Source organism: Cotesia glomerata, linkage group LG10, assembly GCF_020080835.1.
Source record: "Cotesia glomerata isolate CgM1 linkage group LG10, MPM_Cglom_v2.3, whole genome shotgun sequence".
In the NCBI taxonomy this organism is placed as follows: domain Eukaryota; kingdom Metazoa; phylum Arthropoda; class Insecta; order Hymenoptera; family Braconidae; genus Cotesia; species Cotesia glomerata.
Window position 1 is genome coordinate 12,539,543 of NC_058167.1, and position 26,919 is coordinate 12,566,461.

Genomic DNA, 26,919 nt, shown 5'->3' on the forward strand with positions numbered 1-26,919 from the left:
AAAACTTGGTATTGGGGCATTCCATGCGAAATGGAAAAATGACTAAAATTAAAAAATTTCTCTAATTCATTCTAATTTAGTCCTAATTTATTATTAAAAGTCTATATTTAACTAATTTGTAAAAAAAAAAACTTTTTTTAATAATCAATAAGAAAATCAATTTTTTTCCCCTAGTAACTTTTCAGAAGTACTAACTTCTATCCGGTTCAAATGTTGTTTTAGTAGTTTTAACAACAAATTCATTTTATGTTTGTTCTTGACTAACATATTTATTATTATAGTTTTAAGAACAAATTTTTTTATGATCGTTATTAATTAACACCTAAGTTTATCAAGATCGTGTTGTCAGCATGCTAAATCCTTTATTTGTGTTTTTTAATTAGTTTTTTTTTTTAATTATCTTAAATAATTTATAGTTAAATATATAAACAATAATGTTTCTAAGGTTAAAATAATATAAAAGTCTTTTTAATAAACAATTTCATGTACACATTTTGTACTTGTCCCACTAGTCATAAAAATAGTATATTACACACCTAGGGAAGTAAAGTAGAAATGTCTCAGATCACATGTAATTGTTGGCCGAGGCGAAGCCGAGGTCAACAAACATGTGATCTGAGGCTTTCTTATTTACTTCCCGAGGAGTGTATACTATTTTTTGTCCGACGAAGGCGGAAAGCGGCAACTTAGTTTAGCGCAGCGGGACGAAAGTTGCCACTTTCTCGCCCGGAGGGCAAAAAATTTTTTTTAATTGTTTCTACGTAGGTAATCAGTCTAATTTTTCATAATATTGAATGTTCGTAGGATAAATTTTGTATTGAGAGGGAAGTATTTTTCTTAGTCCCACCAGTCACACTCAGTCAAATGATAATTACGAGAAACTTAAAAAGTAATCGAGGTTTTTGATAAAGGGATGTTGTTAATTAGTTATTCTTCTATATTATAAGATAAATTTGACTATAGTATAAGTTTCAGTCAGTCACATAATCATAGCTTATAATTGATGGAATTCCAGAGTCAAATGTCCCACCAGTCACTATGGAATGCCCCTATTCTGAAAGTGAAATCAAGTTTTAACTTCATTAATGATTTATACGTCCGAACTATCCAATTATGGAAAAATTAACTTGATTCAAGATAAAGAATTTTGGACACAAAAAATCTACTTGTATATACAGTTCAAAAAATACTTTTTATCACTGAGGGCCAGTTTTTCAACCCCGGGTTTAAGGATTTTATCATTGTGAATATATCTATATATAATATAGATATATAGATATATTCACAATGATAAAATACCTAAACCCGAGGTTGAAAAACTGGCCCTGAAAATTCAAAACAGAATTTTTTATAATTATTCTAAATATTTATTTATTCAGGGTAAAAGACCCCATTAGTGGCAGGGACCCCATTATTGACACTTTCTTTGATTTTGATGCTTATTCAATTAATGAAACCATTAATTTCAATAATGAATATATTATTTCTAATCTTTAAGACCTTTTGATCAAAAAAATTTTTAATTTTTATTCCAAGGAGAAAATTAATTCATTGAAAGAAAAAGTGCCACTAATAGGGGTTAAAGGTGCCACTAATGAGGTCATTTACCTTATTTATTTATTTATTTATTTGCAAAATCCAACAGCCATAGCCACTAACAGGGTTAATAATCTTTACAAATTAATTATTCTTAAATTATCTTTGTGATGACAAGATATCCAAAAAAGTTAAGTAATAAATTCAGATTGCATTAATCGCTTCATAACTACTCGAGTAGGTAAACATAAAAATAAAAATAATAACAGAAAAAAGTTATAGATGTGTAAAAAGAAAATTTGAGTAATTATAGACATAAATTAACGCCATTTTGCAACTATGCTGCAATGTAATTTTTAATTACGATCATGATTATAAAGTTCTCTTCATAATAATAATTTAAAACTTTAAAAATGATTATTTTTATGAAGGGAATTTTCAACTAAATATTTCTAATTAATGCCAAGGAAAAAAGTTTTTTTTTCCTAAAAAAATATAAAAAGACCTTGTACAGTATTTATTTATGTTTAAAACAGTCCTCTAATTTACTATACGAGCATTGGTTACTGTGATATCAATGATCAAAGACAAAAGGATCCTTTTTCATTCAAAGTCGGATATCTAACCGAAAAATAGACGCAGAGAAAATAAAAAAAATACACATCGAAGCTGAATGAACAAGCTAACAGGGCGTATTGGTTTAACTAGAAAAAAATTTCCAAATCTATACCCGGAAAAATGATTTTTAAATATTTTTCACCTGCTATTTATGGAGGTTGCGAAATATCAGTTTCACTAAGCTTTTTTTTTATTTCATCACAATGAAAATTATTTTTACTAAAATATTAAACCTTTACAAGCTAGAAAAATTTACGGAATTTTTTTCAGTACAGTATCGAGTTACAAAGATCATGTAACAGTTTGAAAAAGTTTTTTTAAATGTCTATTTTTCACACTTCTAACAACACAACCTTTTAACCTACAAATAATCCTGAAATGAAACAAACCATTTTTGTAAAAGAGCATAAAAGCTAGTTTAAAGAGTTTTATTTTTTACTTTTTTGTTTTACAACAGTTTCTGTGTATTTAATGAAAACCTAAAGTTATTTAGCCGACCTGTATGTGTAAAGAATGTTACTACAATATCTATTTTACTTTTTAAATATATACAAATGAATATATATATAATATGAACTATTTAAAAACATAAACTCCTAGTAGATAATATTGACTTTTTCTTTTTTAAGTATTTATCTTCTTAAAGTTCAAAGATGAGTCAAGTTTATTAAATATTTTATGAGTGATATTCATTTTCAGTTTGCAAAGACAACAAAGCTATTTTCAATACCATTTTTTTGCATAACTTTTAAATTCTTAAGAACGAATCAAGTTTTTATATAAATTTTAAACTCTTAATTTTTTTTTTATTTTTTATCTTATTTATAGTTTAATAATTTAATAGGTTTATATATTTATAAAAAGTATAAATTTTTTTTTCCGGTTGCTGGATGGCTTTCTTTTTTTAAAGCCAAGGAAATTGCTAGCCGAAGCAATTGCTCTCAATTTTATAATTTTAAGTACCAATTAGTCTGATGATTATTAAAGTTGAAATAAAAATTTTTATTAACATATGAACAAAATAAAAATTACAGATGATTTGTTAGTATCACTGAAAATTAAACAATCATTGTCCAAGCTTAACTTATTATTTTTCTGAAAGTAAAACATTGTACTCTGAAAGAATAATTAATACATGGTCCAAACAATTAACTCTACCAAAAATTAATAGAACACTAAGTACTAAAAATTCACTTTATATTGCAATAAAATACTTCAATCTACTTTCTAATAATCTGAAAGCTCTTAATTATAATAGAAGATTAAGAAAGCATATTGTGAGGTGGATTAGATCTATTATACTTTACTTGCCGATAAGTGGTAATTTGTAAAATTATTTTATGTTAAACTTCCTTATACATTGTACACTACTTAGTTAACTAATTTATAAGTTTACGATATAGCTTAACTTTTATTATAATTGGCCTTGTTTACATCTTATTAACTAAATTTCATTATCTAAATCATACTAATAAATCTCATAATAGCAAATAGAATTCAAAAAATCTCAAAATTCATAATCATAAACCAAAATTTATATCCAAATATTATAATTAATTATTCGACTGAATATATTCTTGTACCTTATTATTTATATTTTGTATCTTTTTATAATTTTAAGTAATTATTGTAATAATTTGATGTATACTTATTAGGGTGGCGCAAAAAAACCGACTATTTTTTTTTTTTTGAGTCTCGAGTGAAAAAATGTTAGTTTTTGATGTTTTAAGAGTTCTCTCCAAAGGACAGCTTAAAAAAAAATTTTTAAGAGGTCGCTCAAAATTTTTTTAAATTTCAAAAATCGTCAAAAATCGAATTTAAAAAAAAATTTTTTTTCTCGTTACGTTATAATTTTATAAACGAAAAAAAAAAGGTTTTCCTCGAAGTTTCAGTTCAAAATGTGGATTTTAAAAGGTCGCTCATAATTTTTTTTTAATTTATTAGTGACTATTTAATTGGATTAGCATTTTTTGACTCTGAAATTAAAAAAAAAATTATAAGCGACCTTTCAAAATTTTAATTTTGAATTGAAACTTTCAGGAACTTATTTTTTTTTGGTCTGTAAAATTATGACGTAACGAGAAAAAAAATAAAAAAAAAAAATAAATTTCGATTTTTGAAATTTAAAAAAATTTGGAGCGACCTCTTAAAAATTTTTTTTTGACCTGTTCTTTGGAGAGGACACTTAAAACATCAAAAACTGACATTTTTTCATTCGAGACCCTAATACTTATATTCTTATATTCATACACATTTCAAATGTAATTTAAATACCTTGCCATTCAACCTATGCCTCGGCATTTACTATGAATAAATAAATAAATTATTTGTATTAGTTTTATAAATGTATTCCATTTTTCTGGTGTCTATGCACAGGTGCTTTTTGCACCTCTATAGAATGTTAACCAGAAGTAAAATAAATAAATATAATTATTTTTCAGGTAGAGGGTTGTCATCGGTGATTTTAAGGCGGAGAAGATCAAACTACCGCGGATACCCTAGCATCACAACGCATGGGAAATGAGTTGGTCGTAGATCAGAGACACTTGTTGCTTGAGGGAGTTGTTCGCGACAAAGGCAGAAGCCGACGAAGAAGAGGTGTAAGTGGACGGGAACGTGGGAGGAGGAAGAAGAGGAAGCGGCCGGGTGGTTGAACTGGATAAAATATTATTTTTTGTCAAACGAGTTGTAGTGGTGGTACCAGTGGTCACATTTGCAGAAAAAAAAAAACCAAGAAGGAAAAGCTGGTGCACCAGGTATAACCATTCGTGAAGCGCTGACACGTAAAATGATTGAGGGCAAGTTGTGGCTTGTGCGGTGACATTCGGTCGCGCGCATTGTCCAATCCTGGTTGGACATGTTCGCGTCAAAAGACAGGGTTTAAATGGCCAAAATTATTGTATTATCTCAACAACCACAGACTTGTTCGAGTTTCAACTTTATTAATTGATAATACTTAATTATTGGTAACTAAAGACGCAATCAAGAAATGGCTCATTAAAATAATAATAGTAATTACACTTGGAATTATATATTACGGCTATAATGAAATGAATGGGTTTTTGGGAGGATTGCAGTGAGGAAGCGGCACTAGAGCAAGCTGCTTCCGTCGGCCGTTCTTCCGCCACTAAATTATTGTTATCATTGGTACATAATGATGATGATGATGATGATTATTATAACAATAATATTGAGAAAGTAAAGTGTAATTATTTAAATAATAGTAATTTGTCAGAGAATAATCACACGTGGAGAGACGCGGCTACATTGGCGGCTGCGCCGACGACGATCGGAAGGCTGGATTACCTCCGTGGAATGTCTTCGGGCGCCAAGCGGCTGGTGCAGTCGCTGAGGGGCCGTAACGGTGGTAGTAGTGCCAGCGGACAAACACCAGGAGGACACCTTGGTAAAAACGACTGTTTTGTTGTCCGCGGTGTTGACAATTCTGGAGCTGGAAGCACCAGTGCCACGCGACTCTGTTATTACGACAGCGGTCACGAGCTTGACGAGATATCGGTGGTCGGGGGTGCTGCAACCCCAACTACGCCCTGTCATTACTCTGGGAATAAATACGGGAGTAGACAAACGTTGTACAGTATTGCGACAACGGTGCCGCCAGCGGCTATTTCGACTCCTGTTGCTCCAGCATCCGCGATATCTTCCATCGCGCGTTCTGCTACCGCTGCTGGTGAGTCACTTCATTATTTATCTATTTATTTTTGGTACTGTGTTTCTCTTGTGGGTTTATTATTTATACTGTATTATTATTGCAACAATTGTTTTTGTTGGTTTAATTTTTATGTAGATTGCAAATTAACGTTTGGTTATGCTTATCGAGTTACCGTAACAAATAATCATCAAGCGCAAAAGCAACATTTTGTATTTAACTGAATTTCCTTAGTTGAACCCCGGTGACTAAACTGGAAACATCGTTCTGCTTCTCGGCGCATCCGGGTGACAGAGGCTGATCCAATTAAACGACAACTCGATTCTGTCTAAACCGAGATGAGAGTGTTGAAAGTTGCTCTCTACTTTGTATTTATCTAGTTGTATATATAGATACATTATATCTGTATCGGTGGACGTATATAAAACATTTTAGTGTACTTTGGATTAGAATTTACCTTTAATCTATTTTGGTAGTAGTTTAGGTTTATTCTTTTGGTTTAATGTTTGTTAAAACTTTCAGGAAATTATTTTATTTACTTTTGATAAATTTATTAATTTATTAAATGGTAGCTATTTTTTTTTAATATTTAAAAAATTTTTTTATTTTTGAAAAAATATTATTGTTTATTAAATATTTATTATTTTTGCGGAGTTCCCAATTAAGGAAAATATTGCATTTAATTATTAAAATGTATCATTAATTTTTATATTAATACATGAGCTATGAAATATAATAGAGTAATGGTAATTTACAACATAAACAAACACAAAATTACATTTTTTCAAAAACCTGCTGGTTAAACATACTGGAAATATTTATACTATACTTAATAAAATTGGTATTAGAAATCAATCATCACTTAAATTTAGCAACAATACTTTTTAAGATGTTTATAAAATTTAGAACAATGATTTTAAATTATTAAATATAAAATTATAAAAAATGTTTACCATTTACTCAAACCGTTTTGTAGGAATTCTTCTGCGCTATTTATTATTGTTAAAATGGATTTTTTAATTACTTTTTTTCCATTGCATTATTAATTATTATCGTTAAGCAAAAGCTATTTAAAATTTTATAGAACAGGTAACAAATTATATTAATAACGGATTTTTGGATAGTATTATCATTAGATAACAACCAAATTTTATTTGAGAAAATTACAGTTTAAGTTTTTATAAGAATATTTATTACTTATATTTATATGTAAAATGTTAAACCTTGAAAATGAAGATTCTTTACAAAACCAAAAAAACTTCCGCGCTACTTTAGCATATGACGGATGATGAAATATAAAAGACAGGGAACGTTGTATCGGGATTTTATAAACTTGTAGCGACATTTCTATGCTAGACGCTTCTACTAGAGAGAAGCCTTTAGCGGAAGCGGTCATTTTAAATATCATTGCTATCACTTAGGCCTTATTACCCGCGGGTACCTTAGTTTTTCGGGTAAGTTTCTTGTGTTTCCATAGATATTGACGTGTTTTTTGACAAAGAATTATTCTAGAGGACTAGGGTATTTTTTTGAATCACTCCAGATTCTAAAATTTTATGATTTTTATTTTTATTCTCATTTTTTTTATCTTTGTTATTTTTGCTGAGCTCAACCAATATCATTTCTCAATTATAATTATCAATTACCAATACTACGTACTATAAACTCTGTATAGCCTCCCCTTGCAAGAAACATGTTGTAAATTGTTTCAGCAATAAATTATTTAATCTTATCTAACATTTATTAAAATTACTAATGTTAAACGATAATTAAAAAAAATTTAATAGTCAAATTACAAAAAAAAAAAAAACATTGTATCTTTGTTAAAAAATTTTTAATTTTTGAATTAGAAGTTAATTATTTAATATTAAATTTAACCAAAAAAAAATTCATTTTTTTTATATAGCTTATTCTTAAAATCTAAAGATTTAAAATAACAAAAATCAGTGTAATATGTTAAGGTCAGGAGTAAGGTCGCGGTTCAGTCCGACATTATATCGAAGCACGAGGGAAACATCAGTTACTTCGGTCAGACCCAAGAATTTTTTTTATAAAAAAAAATTTACAGTATCTGCACTTTATAATGAAATTCTTTAATTTAAATTGCCGCCAGCTGTTTATTTTTAAAAAAATTTTCATCGGACCGCAGTTTCTAAATAAATTTACATTTCCGTCTATTTGATCATTTTTTGTTAAATAATAACGCTGACGACGTTTTTGATGAGTTTATTTCATAAAAATAACATAAATCTAGATTTAAAAACTCTTTAAATTCTTTTTTTATTGTCTTTGAAAGCTTAATTCAAGTTTATACTTGACATTTCTGTACGTTATTCACATGAAAACCTTTGAAATAATTTATCTTCTAAATCAAAGGGATAATTTCCTGAGTTTGAGTGAAAAAGTTATTTTCATAAATTCTTCATTATTTATATTCAAAAAATAAATTTTTTTTTGTATTTCAACTAACAAGCACTCTTTTGAATTTTAAATGCTTACTTATTGTTGTAGTAAATTTTAATAAATTGATACTCAAAAATTCAATGCAGTTATATCACAATGCCGCACACATGGTAGTTCATTGCGAATAACATCCATAGAATCATACGGCTCTGTTATAATTTCATTACCTTGAACGTGAAAAAGTTCTATTGTTACCACGAAATATATACATACAATCAATTAAAAAGTTTCGAGTCCATTTATCTAGAGGATCAGATGGAAATCCTATTGTATTCCTGTAGGTTTTAAATTTTATAAAGATTAAATTTTAATTTAAGGTAGTTCTTTCTCAGGGTTTAGTTTATGCTATTGGTTTCTTTCTCACTTACTAGCGCTGCTTCTTTTACAAGTTATTAGATAGGGAATTTCTAAATTTTTATAGAGTAATTGTCTGTATATTATTCTACTAAATATTAATTTTTTATAAAGTTCTTAAGAACGGTTCCTATCTTTTTCTCTTCTTGCACTCATCAAGAGTGTAAAAATTAAAATTAAATTTAAATTTAAAGAAAATTCTTTGCTAGAAAATAGATAATTAAATAATATATTAGTAAAGCGTATTTCCTAAAATTTATCTAACTTTAGAAAAAAATCGTGAACCTGTGATAGATGGAAACGCTTTTTTAAATTTCTTCAATACATAAAAATAATAATTTACCGTTTTCTTACTCTTTTCCTATACCGCCTGTGTAAAAATGTCATTTAACAATTTTTTTAATTTATTTAAAAAATAAATTATTACTAAAAAAATATTTTTTTTAAATTGCACTTATAGTTTATTATAATTTCGAAAGATAGAATTTTTTTAAAAGTTTTCTTTATCATTTTTTAATAATAAATAATCCTAAAAATTATTATATGTTTGTTAGATTCAATATATTGATAGAAGGATTTGTTTATAGTTAAAAATATTTGTTAATATTTAATAAATCATTTATTAGAGACCACTTTTTAGTCTTTTACAAATATTTCTTAATATTTAAAAAAATTTATTAATATTTAATAAATGAGTATCGGATTTATTAAATACAAACAAATTATTTTAAATACTAAGAAATATTTGTTTAATACTCAAAAGTGGTCTCTAATAAATGATTTGGTAACTATTTTTTAATACAAATAAATCCTTCTATCAGAGTATTTATTATTCACTTATCTATACTTCAAGATTCAAAAATTTCTTAAATTTTTTTTTTGCGCAATCCTTGAAAAATTTCTTTTTTTCATGGTGAAAATAATAAACCTTGAATCGATTAAAAAAATATAAAATTTAATATTATATAATAGTATAATTATTAATTTAAAGTAGTTGTTTATGCTCAGTCTGTTGTTGTCCGTCTTGTAATTATTGTAATTTTATAACTAAAAATTGTTGACTATTTTGTTTTGATGGAATGGAGATTGACTAAGTTTCTTAATAATATGGTTACCGCTTGTTTGACTTTATATATTGTAAAACGATGAAATCTTTCGGAGTTTATTTTGATACACAACAGTGTTAACCTTAAATTTTGCCTGATGGAGTAGTGAAATACAATGAACCGTTGCAACATTTAAAAATTAGCACTGTTTTTTTCCTATCCAAGTTCCTGATAATTATACTATTATCTTTAATATCATGGATGATAACACAAATTATAATTTAATATTATATTTATGTAAAAGCACTAAATAATCTAAAATTCTGTGATACGGTAGTAACTTGCGCCAAGTACCCATTCTATATTTTCTGCTTATAAATTCAAGCCTTATTTTCCATAAATCACCTTATCATCTTTAAAGATATATTTTTTAAATTATCAAATAATGAAACAAACAAAATAGTTTATTTCTACAGAGTAAAACAAATTTTTGCCAACTAAACGCTCGAAATTCGCTTAAACAGTTCCTTAGAATTCCAAATTCTTCCGAAAAATTACACTCATAGGTCAGTTCTCCAAAGTCCACATCTACCATAATAATATAAATTTATATACTGGCAGAGCTTATCTTATCAGAGCTAGAGTCGCCGGTCTTATTTGTTTGGTAAATTAAACTCTACTGGCATAAATGCTAAATGCATTCCCGTATACTACAGATCGATGGTTTAACTTTGGTCCGCCGGCAGTGGCATCAGTATATTCACTAGCTAGAGATATAACAAAGTCAATACTATCCCAGTAGTTTGTACTATGTACTGTGCAGGTTGCAAGCTGGACTGGTGCCCAAAAATATAGGCCTGCCTTTATCGATGGATCCCACAGTGAGATTGTTCAATGCGATTGGCCATTTGCCAGTTATCGAACTTTGTTTTATACAGAATCCGTAACTAGTATAGTATAGTATGGTCCTAAAAATTTTGGTGCTCTCTAGTGTTATATCGGTCCAGCGATCAGCTTGATTTTACTCGCGTCAACTCCGAGGTTTTCCTCGTTAAATAAAATAAAATAAAGCTGGAATTAGTAAGCCGTACATTGGAAATATTTTTTGAATGTATCTCTGTAAATGAATGATGACGGATATAAAGAGTTTATAGTTTGTAGTTTATAGTTACAGTTTATGCGGAGGTATTGTAGGGAGAGATCACCAGAAGTAGATTGACAAATTCGATTATATAGACTGGATGGTTGTGCTAGAACAGTAAATCAATGTAAAGTAAATTCAGTGGGGTGTTTAGGCAAATTGGGCCGAATCTTCTGGGCGATTACCGTTCGATATCCGGTTGGACACCGTCCTCAGAATACCGACACAAATTATCATTGCTGTAAATGTCTCTTAGGTCAAGCATCGACCGGCAGTTATCCGGGTCTGATCGGCGGCTATGGAGACGGCGATAAGCGGACCGGGAATAATGCCCGAACACCGGACATCAGACTCAGGGGTGAGGAAGACACCAAGAGTGTCGAGAGCACGGTATCGAGGTCCAAGCAGAGCTTGTTCGACACTGGGTTCGATCGGCTGGTTGGAAAATCCTCCAACCAGCGGTATTACAATCAACATCATTACCAGCAGCATCAACAGTCAAATGACTCTAGAGGCCGACATCAAGAGCAGCAGGTTTGTTTTTTTGGTTATAAAAATTTGGTTTTTTTTCTTAGGTAGTAGGGTAAAAGACCCCATTACTGACACTTTCTTTGATTTTGGTACTTATTCAATTAATGAAATCATTAATTTCAATAATGAATATATTATTTTTAATCTTTAAGACTTTTAGATCAAAAAAATTTTTAATTTTTATTCCAAGTAGAACATTTTTTCATTGAATGAAAAAGTGCCACTAATGGGGTCTTTTACGCTATCACAGATATCTCAAGTGTCTAATTATTTATACATCAAAGCCTTATTTGATTATGATACCAAAATCAGCAAACAATTTTTTTTTTTTATAAAAAATTAATTATAAAAAAAATTACATGGAAATAAAAAATGGAAAAATTTATTTTACAATTTAACGTGACGCTTCATATAAAAAATGAAAAAATTACAGTTTCAAATTGTAATTTTTACAAATTTTATAAAAATTCAAGTATTACAATTAAAACTCTAAAAGTTAACATTCAAAGTTTTAATTTTAAAAATGTTATTTCGAACTGAAATTTTTCTAGTTTTAAATTTGAAGTGACACATTATTATTCATAATGTAATTTTTTTCTTTTTCTTTTTTTTTGTATTTTTAAAAAGTTTATACTTTTAATTTTTTTTTAATTTCTAAATGTGGCAATTTTTTTGTTGAAATTTTTTCATAGTAATTTAATTGCTATTAAAATGAAAAAAAAATTACAGATGTCTGTTAACTTCAAGAGAAAGAGAGACAGAGATAACTTTTAAAAGTTTTCTAATTAATTAGTTAAACTATATGCTCCTAATCTTTACTTTTTATTCTAAAAAATATTTAATATATTATTTATTATAATTTTCTCAATTTTTATTGAAATTTGAACATGATACTGAATTTAACAGACATCTAAAAATTCTTTAGACTTTTATAGCAATTAAATTATAGCAAAAAAAATTGGACATGTAGAAATTAAAAAAAATTAAAAGTGTCAATTTTTAAAAATATGTTTTTCTCAATAATTGATTTTAAAAAATTTATTGAGCTTATAGTCTTACTATTATTTACAAAAATATCAAATTCCATCAAATTCTGAGCGGTAAATCTCTAACCGAGGGTACGATCTTAAGAACTTAATTCTTGTTCGAAAAACTTCACAGAACATCTCCGTTAAAGTTTCATATTAAAATATTCAATAGTTTTTTCTGGATAAGCATTTTATGATCTGGAATGGTGAACCTTCAATGTGTCCTTTGAGGTTAATAAAAACAGACAATATATTTTATGAAAAAAGTTATCATAAAAATTGCTATCAAATTTATTATATGGAAAAATGTCATTTTTGTGCATGAAAACTCTTAAAACTTGTTGAACTATTAAAGTTTTATTAAATATTGATTTTTTCAAACTTAAATAAAATGATTATTATTATTATTAAATTAAATAATAAATAATTATTTTATAAGCATTTTATTTATTATTTAATTAAATAAATTATTATTTTAATCATAAATAATTTTTTTAATTTACTAAACATCTAATAAAACGTATTTCGTAGATTTACTCTGTTTCGCAGAGATACTTTGGCTCCTCCCGAGACTCCCTGCACGGGGGGTACGTAAATCGCGGTGCGAGTGAGCTAGATCTGAGTCGTAAGTCAAGAAGAAAGGATCAGCTGCGGGGTAAGTTAAAATTTCCAAATGTCGTGAGTCTGAGCTCGTCGCGGGACGCGTCCCACCTGCGCAGTTTGACCTCTACGAATCATCTGAATGGTAACAGCAGCTGCAATGGTACTGAAACGTGAGTTGTTTATAAATTATCCGGGTATTTTTAGCAGTAACCTTAGCGGTAATTTACAGAAATATTTATTAGCTAATCAGTGGAAAATAGTTAAGAGTTAAGAGTTAGGAGTTAGTCTTTTGAAGAATATAAATTAAAGTTTCGCTTAAAACTTTACAGAAGATATACGGCTCAACAGCAACAACAACAAAGAGGGAGCCGAGGCTACCCAGGGCAACCTGGTCAACGAGGTTTTAGAACCGGCGCACCTAATTGGTCATTTGTCTTTGATCCCGCGGGACGATTATGTTATTACTGGTCGATGGTGGTCTCTTTGGCTTTTCTCTACAACTTCTGGGTCATCATCTATAGGTTTGCCTTCCAGGAAATAAACGGTTAGTCATCTAAGCCGGCAATCATGCTCAATAGCTTTATTATCTCGGAGCTTTCTGAGCTATCTAATCCGACATTTCATTCCTTCATTTCATCATAAACTTTTTATACTTTACTAGCATGAATCGCGTGGATAATATGTCTGCAATAAATTCACATTAAAGTAAAAAAAAGATTGGTAAATCCAAAAGTGCACGACTCATAATGCTCACTCGTTCGATAAATAAAAAAAAATAATTAATGTTCTGAAAAAATATTTTTTATTTTATTTAAATATTACTTTTGCAATTTACTATTTTTTGTTGGATTTATATTTTTTTTATTACTTTAAAATACAATTACTTCTTTTTATTTTTTCATTTTAAATATCGTGCGGTGTTTTAAACTGATCATGCTTACTGAGTGTATTTTTTTCATTAATAACAATTAAACAACACTAAATAAGACAACCATCTTCAATGATAATCTCCGCAAAGTGGATGCCAAGCTAATAAAAAAAAACTGATTGAATTTGTGAATTTTTGCACAAGTTATCGTGTTTCAAACGGAAAATTGTGTTGATTGACAGGAATTTTCTTTTAACTATTTTGATATTTTTTTCTGGTTTTATTATCTTGAATTAATTTTTACCAGTGACAGAATTAATCTCCATTAAATTATCTATTGAATGATGCGCAAATTAATTAGACTACGTGGATTATCAATCGTGTAATTAATTAGTTGCGAAATCGAGGCGAAACAAATTTTCCGATCGTAAAGCACTCTCTGATGCTTCGCATCATGAGTCGTGCAATTACACACAATAATTTGTACACTAACACTGATATATAATTATTAAATACAAAATTAATAATACAAAATATGTAAAAAACAAAAAAAAGTAAACATATCAGTGAAGTTAATAACAAATAAAATTAATACAATCAAACTAATGAAAATAATCTCCAACACTTACTACCCTTGTAATTTTTACTACAACCCCCCTTAAAAATTCCATATGGTCTGCAGGAGCCATACACTTTTACGGAATCAGTAACGTGATATTATATTAAAAATAAAAAGAATAAAAATTCTTACCATCAGTTTCACGAATGTCCACTACTTTTTTAATGGTACTTAATGATAATAATTTAATATGTTTATATGGTTTACCCTGATTAAATTTAACAGCATGTAATCCATTGACCGTATTAGGACTCCCCCCCCCTTCCCCATAAATGACTTCATAAAAACTCCATATCAATCCCGTAGAAACCTCAATAAAAACCCTATCGAAATCTTCATAGCAACTGTTGCTAGGCAACGCTCCCGTAACAACAGTTGCTTAGCAACAATGCTTCATATCTTACCAAACCAACTTTTTATTTGAAGATACTTATCATCATTTCTTCTCTGTTATTTTTTTTTTCAGGTGAAACGCTAGTAGTGTGGTTTTGCCTCGACTACTTTTCAGATCTTCTTTATCTCGTGGATATTGTATTTCATTTTCGTACGGGTTATCTCGAAGACGGGGTGCTACAAACTGACGCTACTAAATTAAGAAATCACTACATGAACACTACAACATTTTATATTGACTGCCTGTGCCTGCTACCCCTCGACTTTTTATACTTATCTATAGGATTCAACAGTATACTCCGAAGTTTTAGGCTTGTTAAAATTTATAGGTAACTTTTTATCTATTGATTTACTCGTTAAAAAATAAGTCTACTTTTTTCATAATTTTTTTACGGACAATAGACTCTGCCTTTAATAATTTTCATCATGAAATAATAATTTAGAATTACATCGTATTTGATAAAATAACATTTTTAATTATTACTTGAATGCAACGTAACTTTTTTAAAATAAAGTTTAAAGCCCAGTTTTACAAATAAAATTAGCAACTGATGAAGGCTAAACTTTTAATTACCTACAACAAAAACTCCAGCATTTAAAGTTCACTGTGAGTACCCGTAAAATTTAAAATATATATTTCATTTGTTTTTCAAGTTATGTTGAAGCGTATTCCATTTGGGATTCAATGAATGATAGCTCTCAATCCTCATTTAGCAGAATTTTTTGTTCAGCTAATTTCACTAGAATAAAAAAATTCTTTATAAAGACGAAAAATAAAAAAAAAAAAACAAATATGCTTTGTTTTATTTTCGCTCGTAATTGAAGAGATAAATCCCAGAACAATGCTATAAAACAAAATTGCCAAGAAAAACATTTTGATGCTATAAACTCTTAAAATAAAAAGCTTAATACGTTTCAATAAATCCGTTTTATTGTTTTAAATTAAGTTAAACGTCTTAACTCTCTGCTTCAAGTTCATTCACAATTTAAAACTGGTGTACCAAAATTGTATATGTAGTCACCGAGAAATTTAATATAAAATTATTATTACTAGCAACCTTGCAGTAATAAATAAAATTTTGCCTTATTAAATAACGACTTTTGTTAAATTGCATTGTATTATTTTAAATACGTCAATAATTAAAAACTGACTGCTATCTTGTCAACTAATGATATTTTTGAAGATATAAGCTCATCTCGATATAATACTCATCAAGAGCTTTTATTTGAGTACCCACATGCATTTTGATATATTTTTCATATATACATATATATAAAATATATAAATATATGAAAAATTGATGTGGGTACTCAAATGAAAGGTCTCGATGAGTGTAACATCGGGATGAGCTTATATCTTTAAAAGTATCAATAGTTCACAATATACAAGGTAGTTTCTTAATTATTGAGATTTTTAAAGATATAAGCTCATCCCGATATGACACTCATCAAGAGCTTTCATTTGAGTACCTACATGCAGTTTTGATATATTTTTCATATATACGTATATATAATATATATATAAATATATAAAATATATGAAAAATTGATGTGGGTACTCAAATGAAAGGTCTCGATGAGTGTAACATCGGGATGAGCTTATATCTTAAAAAATGTCAATAGTTCACAAGATAAAAGGTCATTTCTTAATTATGTATCTAGAGATAGAGCATTTTCGAATGCAGCTTAAATACTTATCATCATAAATTTACTATGGGTGAAAATAATATGAAAGCTTGAAAAGGCACAAATTCAAGTCAAGACCTTTGCAATGACACTAAATTTTACTAAAATAACCGATTTTATCATATGACTATTCTGGCCACAAAATTTCACTTATTCTCTCAATAATAATATAGATTAAATTCAATTTTAGGTAGAAAAATTTATGAAAAATCTAAAAACGAATGTCAGTGTTATGTTGTGAAATACTATTTATTTTATAAAATAAAATATATTTTTTTTTTATTAGATTCTGGGCGTTCATGGATCGTACAGAGCGACATACCAATTATCCGAATTTATTTCGTTCAACATCCTTGATTCATTACTTACTGGTGATATTTCACTGGAACGGGTGCTTCTATCATATTATTTATAAGAACCACGCTTTCGGGAGCAAAAACTGGGTATACAATGACTCTGAGGATGTAGATGTTGTGGAACAGTACTTACAAAGTTACTACTGGTGTACTCTCGCCTTGACAACAATAGGCGATTTGCCGAGGTACCCATTGCCTACAAATAATATGTCTACATTATTTTCACTAACGACCAGCTTCAACAACTAAACTCGGATCCCTTTACTCCATTCCATAAGCATCAAATTTTATTTCTATTTTATTCTGTTAGTCATGTATTTTTATTGACGTTCATGTTACAGACCACGGAGCAAAAGCGAGTATTTGTTTGTCATCGTGCAACTACTGTTTGGTTTGTTGCTTTTTGCCACAGTCCTCGGTCATGTCGCCAATATAGTAACGTCTGTCAGTGCAGCGCGGAAAGAATTTCAAGGTATGTGCTGCTATACGTTAGCTTACCTACAAAAAATCAGCTTTTTTTTCGTAAAAATTCCGTGGAAAATATTTTTGTAGGTAACAAAAATATTTTCTTATAAACCGAGCACTGCATATTAATATTTAAGAGTAACTTTTTGCAATTTTTCTATTTTTTTTATTAAAAAATAGTTAAATTTGAGATCATTGAAAAGATTTTTAGTAAATTTGGCCTTTTCATGGTTTTTTTTTTTTTTTTTTTATAATAATATTTTTTACCAATGCTTGTTTAATGCTGAAATTTTGAAAACGAAACAACATAAATTAAGGTAGTTCACTCGGGACTTATAGTTTGAGATATTTTTTTCCTTTTCACTCGCTAGAGCTGCCTTTCTCACGAGTTATCTTTTATTCGCTTTTACTAATGGTTATTTTTGTTTAACTAGCCAGTTTATTAACAATTTATAAAAAACTACATGGTAAAAATTTTCAAAATTTCTTTGGATTATTTTAAGTATATTATTCTAACAGGTATCAGTTTTTTGAAACAATCTTAAGGGGCACAATTAGTGTGACAGCATAAAAAAAGGCGATTTTTGGGAATTAAAAAAAAAGTTACTGTATCAATTGTTTTAAATTTTTAAGGGTATATTCATACATATTTTGAGAATACACAGTAAAATTTTTGAAGAAAAAAATTAAATATTTTTAATGGAGTGATTATTCGGCCTTCTTTGTAGGTGAAGCGTAAAAAAAAAATTCTCGTTAAACTAGAAGATATTGTCCGTACGATGACCCACGGTCGAAAAAAAATCAAAAATTGACAAAACGGCGACGATTTAAAAAAAAAGTTGAATTTTACCCAAAATTTTGGTCGTTGGCCTGCCAAAATTCGATTTTTGATCAGATCAAAAAACTGGAGGGTCATCGTATGAAGAACTATATACAAAACATGCAGAAAAAAATTTGGTAGTGCCAAGCGGCTACTCTTTAAATGGCTGTAACTCAAAAACTATTAAAGATATAGATTTAAAATTTTAGTATGTTATTTTAAAAGGCACAACCTATCGAAATATGAAAAAAAAAATCGATTTTTTTATTCAATGCAATAACCATTAATATTTGTGATTTTTTCACTCTTCACCCATACTGTCTGTGCTAAAATGTCATTTTTAATTACAATCATCTCATTTCTGTTATGGTCAATTGATTTCAAATTTTGACAGTACATGTAATGCGTATTTAATTCTATTACCCATATTCTAAATTTCGAAAACTTCTTAAAATTTTGCATTTATCACCGAACTACCATAAACAATTATTTTAAAACGAGATATTTCGCATAAATAAAATCAAACTTTGTCGGCCTTCGGCGTTTTAGTATACCATGCAAATGTTCATATAAAATTCAGCTTACGATTTTATTGTATATAAAATAAGATTTGATCCCCTAGAAATGTATAAACCGGTCATTCATGCTTACTTTTCCCTTGGTGATTTATAAAATTCAAAAGATGCCTACAAAAGTTTACCCATGTTATTTAAATAAGAAATACAAAATTGTGGTAACACACTACTAAATATTAAAATAAAAACCATTTATTTCCGCTATTTTAAAATATAAAAATAAAATATTTACTTTACTAACCGACATTAGATTTCTGGCGTGTATTTATATCTAAATTAAATTCTCAATATTGCTAAGTCAATTATTACGGGATCTACCCTAATTTCGGATAAACCCGGGCCGTCGTTATATTACTTTCTAACTGCTTTACGATTTATTACTAACTGGATAAATATAAGATAAATTTTATCTTACAATTACAGATAAAAAAACTATCTCTAGAGATTGACAAAGTAAACATATTATTCAATTTAATTTTTATTATTTATCCAAGCTGTACAAAGAAAAAGTTTGTTTTTCTTTGTTTGACGAAAGTTTGTAAGCAGCCGAGGTTTTTCGTTTATTACCGACGATTACCACATCATTATCTTCCAGTCTGGAGAAATTTTTTTTTCTAATCATAAATTTCACTAAGTAATTTTTTTTTTTATAAAATGTTTGAAAAAAATCTTGTCGGTGAAAAATAAGACGCAGTGAAATTGATAGCGACTATTGACAATAATTAATGAAATATGAAACTTTGTCAAAGTATAAAATTACTTAATTAGCACTTTTTTATAGATTAAAAAAATTAAGAAAAAAATACTACTCAGAGAATGAAATATGATGAATTGATTTTAATTATTAAGAAGAAAGATTGAAATTATACACGGAAAAAAGTAAACTGTAATATTCACTCGGATTCCGGTTAATTTTTATAGTTTCAAACAGTAAAGCGGACATCGGGGTGGCAAAAATATAAATATTACAGAACTTAGTGTAGAAAGTATAAAAGCCACAATTTATAATTTAATATCCAAAATAAGTGATTAGTAGCTGTCACTATAGTAAATAGCGACTCTTTCACCTTAAAAAATTACATCTTCAAACAGTAAAAATTGCCATTTCAATATATAGTCGATATTATGAGGAGAAGGGAAACTCAGATGAAAGAGAAGGGGGTCTCACTCTGGGAGAATTTAACATTTGAAACAGTAAAAATTATACTTTTAAAATATACATTTTACCAGTCCAAGCAAGTCAATAATTACAGTTTGATTTTAAGCGTTGCGTTTAAAATTTACCATTTTACTTTGTAAATATTTACTAACTTTATTTTATACTTTTTACATATCATAAGATCATTTTTTAGGTACCAAATGATAAATATCAAAGTCTGAATTCTTAATTATTATACTTTAACATTTTAGACATTTATATAGCGAATATTACTGTTTGAAATAGTATTTTCTTCCATGTAAAAAGTAAATTGTAACGTTTAAATGATAAATATTATAAAGTGAATAGTAAAATCACGATTTTACTGTTTGAAATGGTAATTTTTAGCAGTTGATCATTACTTATTATAAATCGACTGTTATTTATTTCAGTTTACTTTTATCCGCGTAATAATAAAAAATATGAAATTTAATTTTTAATCAATAGCTTAAAAATAAAATTTTTAATAAAAAAAATTTTTGAGGGTAAGAGAAACACAGTTTATAGTAGATACATGTAATGTAATTACTGTTGTTGATTATTTTTTAATTCAATACAACGTCAAAGTTGTTATAAATTGATATCGACTACAATATCGATGATGGCAGTGGATGTATTAATAAAAAATTGTAAATGAAAATCGATCGACTAGATGTTAAATGATGTTGTGTAACAACAGAGTTATATATTATTATTATATATTGTATATTATTTGATGTGTATGGATGAATGTATAGATGGATCGGGAATTGTGAAAAGTGAACAATGTATTGAACAAATGAGAACAATAAGTTATCAGATGAATTGTCGAAGAAGAGTTATAAATCAACGTCTGAATTATATATAGCATGTTGAGTAAAAAGATGGAGAATCGAATTTTAAAGAAGCGCCAGGAAATAGTATTATACAAACCGGCAAGTCGGGTCTTTGTGCTGGGGTAAAGAGTGAGACATTAAAAATAAAACATTTTAAAATTGGTAGAGGTAATCCCGCGAAGATGCGGGAAAGAATATGTCTCGTTTCCGTCGGAGCAAGACTAGAAAAGTTGTCGAATAAGGGAGACGGGGTGAAATGGGGCTGCCGTGAAGATGAGAACAGCTAGAGGTAGAATAATATAAGGAAAAGAAATAGCTTGAGGCAACTTGCGGATAGCAATCCCCTGCTACGTAGTACTTCTATCCAGGATAATTTCGAGATATATCTCGTGAAATATCCGTAAAACGCAAACTCTCGTGAGAGAGGTACATCGACCCTGAGGCGCCGCGTAACTACCCCCAAACTCCGATATTATTTACAGCTACGGTTTTTGGTATTCGTCATACCTTATCTGGTACTCGAAAATTGTATTAATGTATTGTTAAATATATATATATTTATTTTTCTTTATCATACTCATACAGAAAAAAAATTAACTTGAATCAAGTAAATAATTTTAAAAAACTTCATCTTCTAGATTTGAGTAGAAAAATTCTTAAACTAAGAAATTTTTCTTGATTAAAGTAAATTTTATTTATTTAAACAATTTTTTGTCTTAATTCAAGACAATCAAACTCTTCCAAATTATTTTTTTGGTACAAGAATTTTTTATATGCATTTTTTTTTTCTATCACAGAAAAAGAATTAATTTGAATCAAGTAAATAATTTTAAAGAACTTCATCTTCTTGATTTGAGTTGAAAAATTCTTAAACTAAGAAATTTTTCTTGGTAAATTTTATTTAATTCAAAAATTTTTTGTCTTGATTCAAATAAAACTCTTCAAAATTATTTTTTTGGTACGAGAATTTTTTTTTTATTTAAGTTAATTTTTTTTTTTTCATGTGTATTAATAAAAAAATTAACTTTAATTAAAAAAATAAATCTAGAGCCAATAAAATAGTTTTTTTGTCTCGAATCAAGTAGAAAAATTTTTTAATTAACTTGAACCAAAAAAAAAAGTTCAAGATATTTTTTACTCTATTCAAGATGATCAAATTTTTTATTATGATTATTTTACAAGTGGATAATTTTATAATTCTTAATTTATAATTATAATCAATATTAAAAGTAGGAAATTTGTTTAAATAATTTTATTTAAACTTGGAATTTAGAAAGATTGTTTAATGATTTAAATTCTGAATTATTTATTTATTTTCATAAATAATGTACTGCTATTTTAAAAACATGAATTTTTTTTAATCGCATCAGATAATGCGAGATAAATGTTGTAATGAAAGAATAATTTTAAAAGCGAAACACCGGTTGTTTATGATAAAATCCAACACACGATGTTCAATTAAAATATATCATGCCTTTAATCCCGGAGGGACTCGACATTTTTCCGGCCAATCGTGGCTGAATAACTTTGAATAAATATTAAAAAAAAAAAAAAAAAAAAATGGAAAATTATAACTCGTTTATTTTTCGTTTGAAGTTAAATAACTGTTTCCTGTTAAGATCTTGAAATAATTAATAGTAAACAGAAAATTATATGGCGTTTCGGATTGAAGAGGTGATATTTGCTTGTAATTTAATAATCATAACGCAGCAGACAGAGATCAAGTTCATCGAAGCTTCAAAAAGGGTGACGAACGCGGAAAAAGTATCGCGTTAAATTTAAATCTAAATTGAACTCACTGAGCTATATAACACGGGGGTGTTTCGTCGTATCTCGGTTCACCCTAAAGCTTGAAATTTAAACTCGAAATGCACATCAACCATGCGGGAATGTGCCTATATAGTATAATGTTGCCGGAGTATAATAATATACATAAACCTACTTTGCGAAATAATTTATCGTTTCTCGACTCATAACGCCGATTATAAAAGCTCGTCGCCTGAGCCTGAAACCGTCAGAGTAATGCTATGCTACAGTTATGGTTCAATTCTTTAAATAATGATCCATAAAAGAGGTTCATACGCATCAACCATCTACCGTCAGCTATCAGCCGTCCATTTCAGTTCGACTTTTTAATATTTTAACAAAAAAGTATAAATATACGGTAAAAGCTTCAGATCTAAGCAATATATCTACACTCAAGCATTTAACGACTGAAATAAAACCGCTAGCTCTAATAATCTTAGTAATAAAAAGTATTGGGATTAAGTATTACTCGAAAAGCTCTTTGGTTTTAAAACTACCCAGTAGAGTACATACGTTGAGCGTTTTTGTTACTACCAACAAGTTCACCAAGTCTTGTCTTTCTTCTGGTTGCAAGAAACTAACACCAAAATTATGATATTGCTAACGACTTTACTTTATCCAACTTGTTTTCCGCCTTTATTCTTATTTTATTTTCTTTACTTACTCCCTTTTCTATATATATATATTTGTATATGCACTTAATGCATACATACACCCATGCTCTCTTAGTAGGTGGTACTACAAAAGTTGTTCTTGTTACGCCATAACATATAACGTATGTACTTGCTATAACATGTACCCCAAAAATGTGAATAGGAAGAATTAAGTTGTAGAGGCTGTTTCTACCAAGTACCGATGAATATTTAGCAAACAGTTTGTACTCCGTCGTCTTGAGGAACATCTCCAAGTACCTTTTGCTTTTAAATTCCACTTTGCTTCATGTACTGTTTACTACATGCTCGTACTTAAACTTACAATTCCAAGATCGAAAAAAAATTACATAATAAACTAGACTATTATTATAAATCTAAATTCTGAGGAAAAATGTATGTTCTTACGATAAATTTCAAGTCTTCTTAAAGTCCAAATAAACGGGAATGAGATTTTATTTTACTTCTTATCTCGTCACTGTCAGTTTTTTATGTCCGTCTGGTTTGATGGACATTTCACGCATCAATTCAGATTCTTAAAATTTTTAATTTTAAAATATATTCAGGATACTGAAGTTAACTGACATTAGAAACTTTTTTATAATTTTACTATTAAATAATTATAAAAAAATTACACAGGTGGAAATTGAAAAAAATTTTTTAAAGCAATTTTTTTATGACATTAAAGTTAGCAGTCACTTAATCATTTTTTAATTTTTTTTAACAAACAAATTTTTTCAAAAAAATTATTTTTAAAAAATTGCATTTTTTATTTTTTTAAATTTCTACATGTCAATTTTTTTTCTACTTTTTTTGGTGAAAATAAAGTTAGCCGACATCTAAAAATTTTTAGAATTTTTTTTTATTGAAAAAAAATTATTACAAAAAAATAAAAAAAAATTTTCATTTGTAGAAAACTTGAAGAACTATAAGTGCAATTTTTAAAAAATATTTTTAAGTTCTAATTTAATAAATTTAAAAAAAAATCAAAAAATTAAAAACGTCGGCTAACTTTAGTATTATCTTTTTTTGCCATAATTTATTTGTTAAAAAAATTCTTAAAATTATCAAATATCTGCTAAATTAATTTTAATGTTTTTTTTTTTGTAATTGATTTTTTAAAAAAGTTTATAAAATTGACAGCTGTCAGCTAACTTCAGTATTATAATATAAGCTTTGAAAATGACTGACGCTGACAGACAATAGAAATTTTTTTTATAATTCTAAAGCAATAAAATTGTTATGAAAAAAATTCAAATAAGAAATTCCAAAAGGCGCGCAGTAGCCCTATCGGATCCGGCCCTTGCTTACCAAAGCATTGGACCGGGTTCGAGTCCGGCGTACACCAATGAATATTTTCAATATTTAAGTGTATTATTCTGCTCAGCCCAAAAAAATAAAACGAGTTCCAATCTCAAAAGTTTATCCCCTACCGTAGTCGCTCATGACCTTAGTAGTTTATGCGACTTTAAACAATTAAAAAAAAAAAAAAAAAAAAAAAAGAAATTCCGCATGTGAAAATTAAAAAAAATTATTAGTGAAAAATTTTTAAAGCAGTTTTTTTATTGAAATTGATTTGTTGTAAAAATTTAAAAAATTGACAGCAGTCAGCTAACTTCAGTATCATCAATCATAAATAGTTTTTGCATTGTGATATTTCAAAATATTAATGCATCGATCACTTTATATTTGATTCATGAATATTTTCATCAATACTAAAGTTAGCCGACGTTTTTAATTTTTTGATTTTTTTTTAATAATTAAATTGGAACAAAAAAAATTTTTTTTTAAATTTGCACTTACAGTTTTTGAAGTTTTTTACAAGTGAAAATTATTTTCTTATTTTTTTGTAATCATTTTATTAATAAAAAAAAATTCTAAAAATTTTTAAATGTCGGCTAATTTAATTTTCATATATTTTCAACTTGTATAATGTATAGCCAATATATACTGAGTAATAATTTTAAAGTTAATCAATAATAAGTAATATTCAGTTATCAGTTATCAGGTACTTACTTAACTTAAATTTTATCTTGCGACTTAGTTTATTAAAAGGATTAAAGTTAACAGTGAATTAAAATGTTTTAGCGAAATTGGATGGAGTTAAGACTTATATGCGGATGCGCCGGGTGCCAAATCATCTGCAAATCAAAGTGATAAAATGGTTTGACTATTTATGGCTGACGCAAAAGTGTTCAGACGAGGAGAAGACCGTGAGTTGTCTGCCTGGTAAGTTAATCAAACCGGCACTTAACTAAGCACTTAGATAGTTGTTACTTAAAGTGTGATAGTGTCGATGTCTTGTGCCTTTATATACATCGATGTGTTTTGAATCAATGTTACTGATGTATACCAGCTGTAGATCTACTCTTGAAATGCATCACCACAAACTCCGTCGACAAAATTAATAGTTTAACTGAGTAGTCACAACTTTGTGGTGCTGTGAGAATAATTTTACTTAGCCGTAAGACTACTTAGAAACACAGTAAACTTGTATATTTAAATTACTATACCTATATCTATATTAATTTGTGCATTTATAGATATGTGTATTTATGTAGATATATTTATATATAGTATATAGTATAATAGATACGAGACACTAATCGAGTAACTCTAATCCTCGATATCTACCGCTTCGTGCTAATCATTAATTGCTTTTGCCAGAATATATACAACATGTTATGTATAATTTATAGTATAATGTAATAAGTAAAGTTTGAATGTTGGTGATTTTCAGATAAACTAAAGGCGGAAATAGCGATAAATGTTCACCTAGATACGCTCAGGAGGGTTGAAATATTTCAAAATACAGAGGCTGGCTTTCTGTGTGAGTTAGTGCTTAGATTAAGACCTGTTCTATTTTCACCGGGAGATTATATATGTCGAAAAGGTAAATTAAAATTTTTATCTATAAATATTTATAGTAATTAAAATTTTATTCCTTTTTAATCATAACAAATGAAGATATGGTTACAGAGATAAGTTTTTCTCCTCATGATAAAATGTTTTATAGTTATCTGAGTAAATTACTTTACCAAAGAGAAAAATATTTTAGCAAATAAAGAACCTTTTTTGTTTTTATAATAAAAATATTTTTTAGTAATTTATTATTTATTCAGAAGAAATTAATAATTTAAAGTTTAAAATTGGAAAATTTATAAACGGGTAATTTATCATTTATAGACATGAATAAATTAAGTATGTCTTTCAAATTTATGAAACGAAAAATTTATTAGCTTAAGAAAGTTATTTTTTCGAAAAGAAATATTTTTACGGTGTGATTAATAATAAAATATCAAAATTGAAAGTTTTGGATTAAAAAGCGACTTGACCTACTTGTACTTTTGATTTTTTTAATTAAGTGAATTGCTTTTTAGTAGATTTAATAGGAATCTAACTATTGCATTGGTTCTCAAGATGGAACTTTTAAAAAATTTTGCTATATTCTGACTTAACTTGACGAGCTGAGTCAGAAAATACATATGGTTCAAAAGTTTATATATGTATGTATATACAGTAGCGCTCAAAAGTATTTTGACAACATTATGCGTTAGTTATTTTTAACAATGTCAAAATATTTTTGAGCAACCATTTTCCTAATATTTTAAAAATTGAACTTTCTTTTGTTACAAACAAGAACCTCTTTGACACCATTCTGTAGATTATTCAAAAGCTGTT

At 28.0% G+C, this 26,919-nt stretch overlaps 1 protein-coding gene across 9 annotated transcripts in view; it reads left to right on the forward strand.

The window, feature by feature from the left end:
• LOC123273300 (cGMP-gated cation channel alpha-1) overlaps nucleotides 1-26,919 on the forward strand; it is a 41,694-nt gene that overhangs the window by 6,464 nt on the left and 8,311 nt on the right. For 7 of the 9 annotated variants that reach the window (XM_044740682.1, XM_044740683.1, XM_044740686.1 and 4 more), the window contains 9 exons: nucleotides 4,596-5,842; nucleotides 11,082-11,359; nucleotides 12,916-13,157; nucleotides 13,317-13,531; nucleotides 14,941-15,196; nucleotides 16,840-17,094; nucleotides 17,251-17,381; nucleotides 25,327-25,467; nucleotides 25,979-26,131. In XM_044740682.1, coding sequence (XP_044596617.1) covers nucleotides 5,209-5,842; nucleotides 11,082-11,359; nucleotides 12,916-13,157; nucleotides 13,317-13,531; nucleotides 14,941-15,196; nucleotides 16,840-17,094; nucleotides 17,251-17,381; nucleotides 25,327-25,467; nucleotides 25,979-26,131 — 2,305 coding nt within the window. In that variant the 5' untranslated portion in view covers nucleotides 4,596-5,208. The remainder of the gene's footprint in view (nucleotides 1-4,595; nucleotides 5,843-11,081; nucleotides 11,360-12,915; nucleotides 13,158-13,316; nucleotides 13,532-14,940; nucleotides 15,197-16,839; nucleotides 17,095-17,250; nucleotides 17,382-25,326; nucleotides 25,468-25,978; nucleotides 26,132-26,919) is intronic. The other 2 variants (XM_044740684.1, XM_044740689.1) reach the window with 2 other exon arrangements.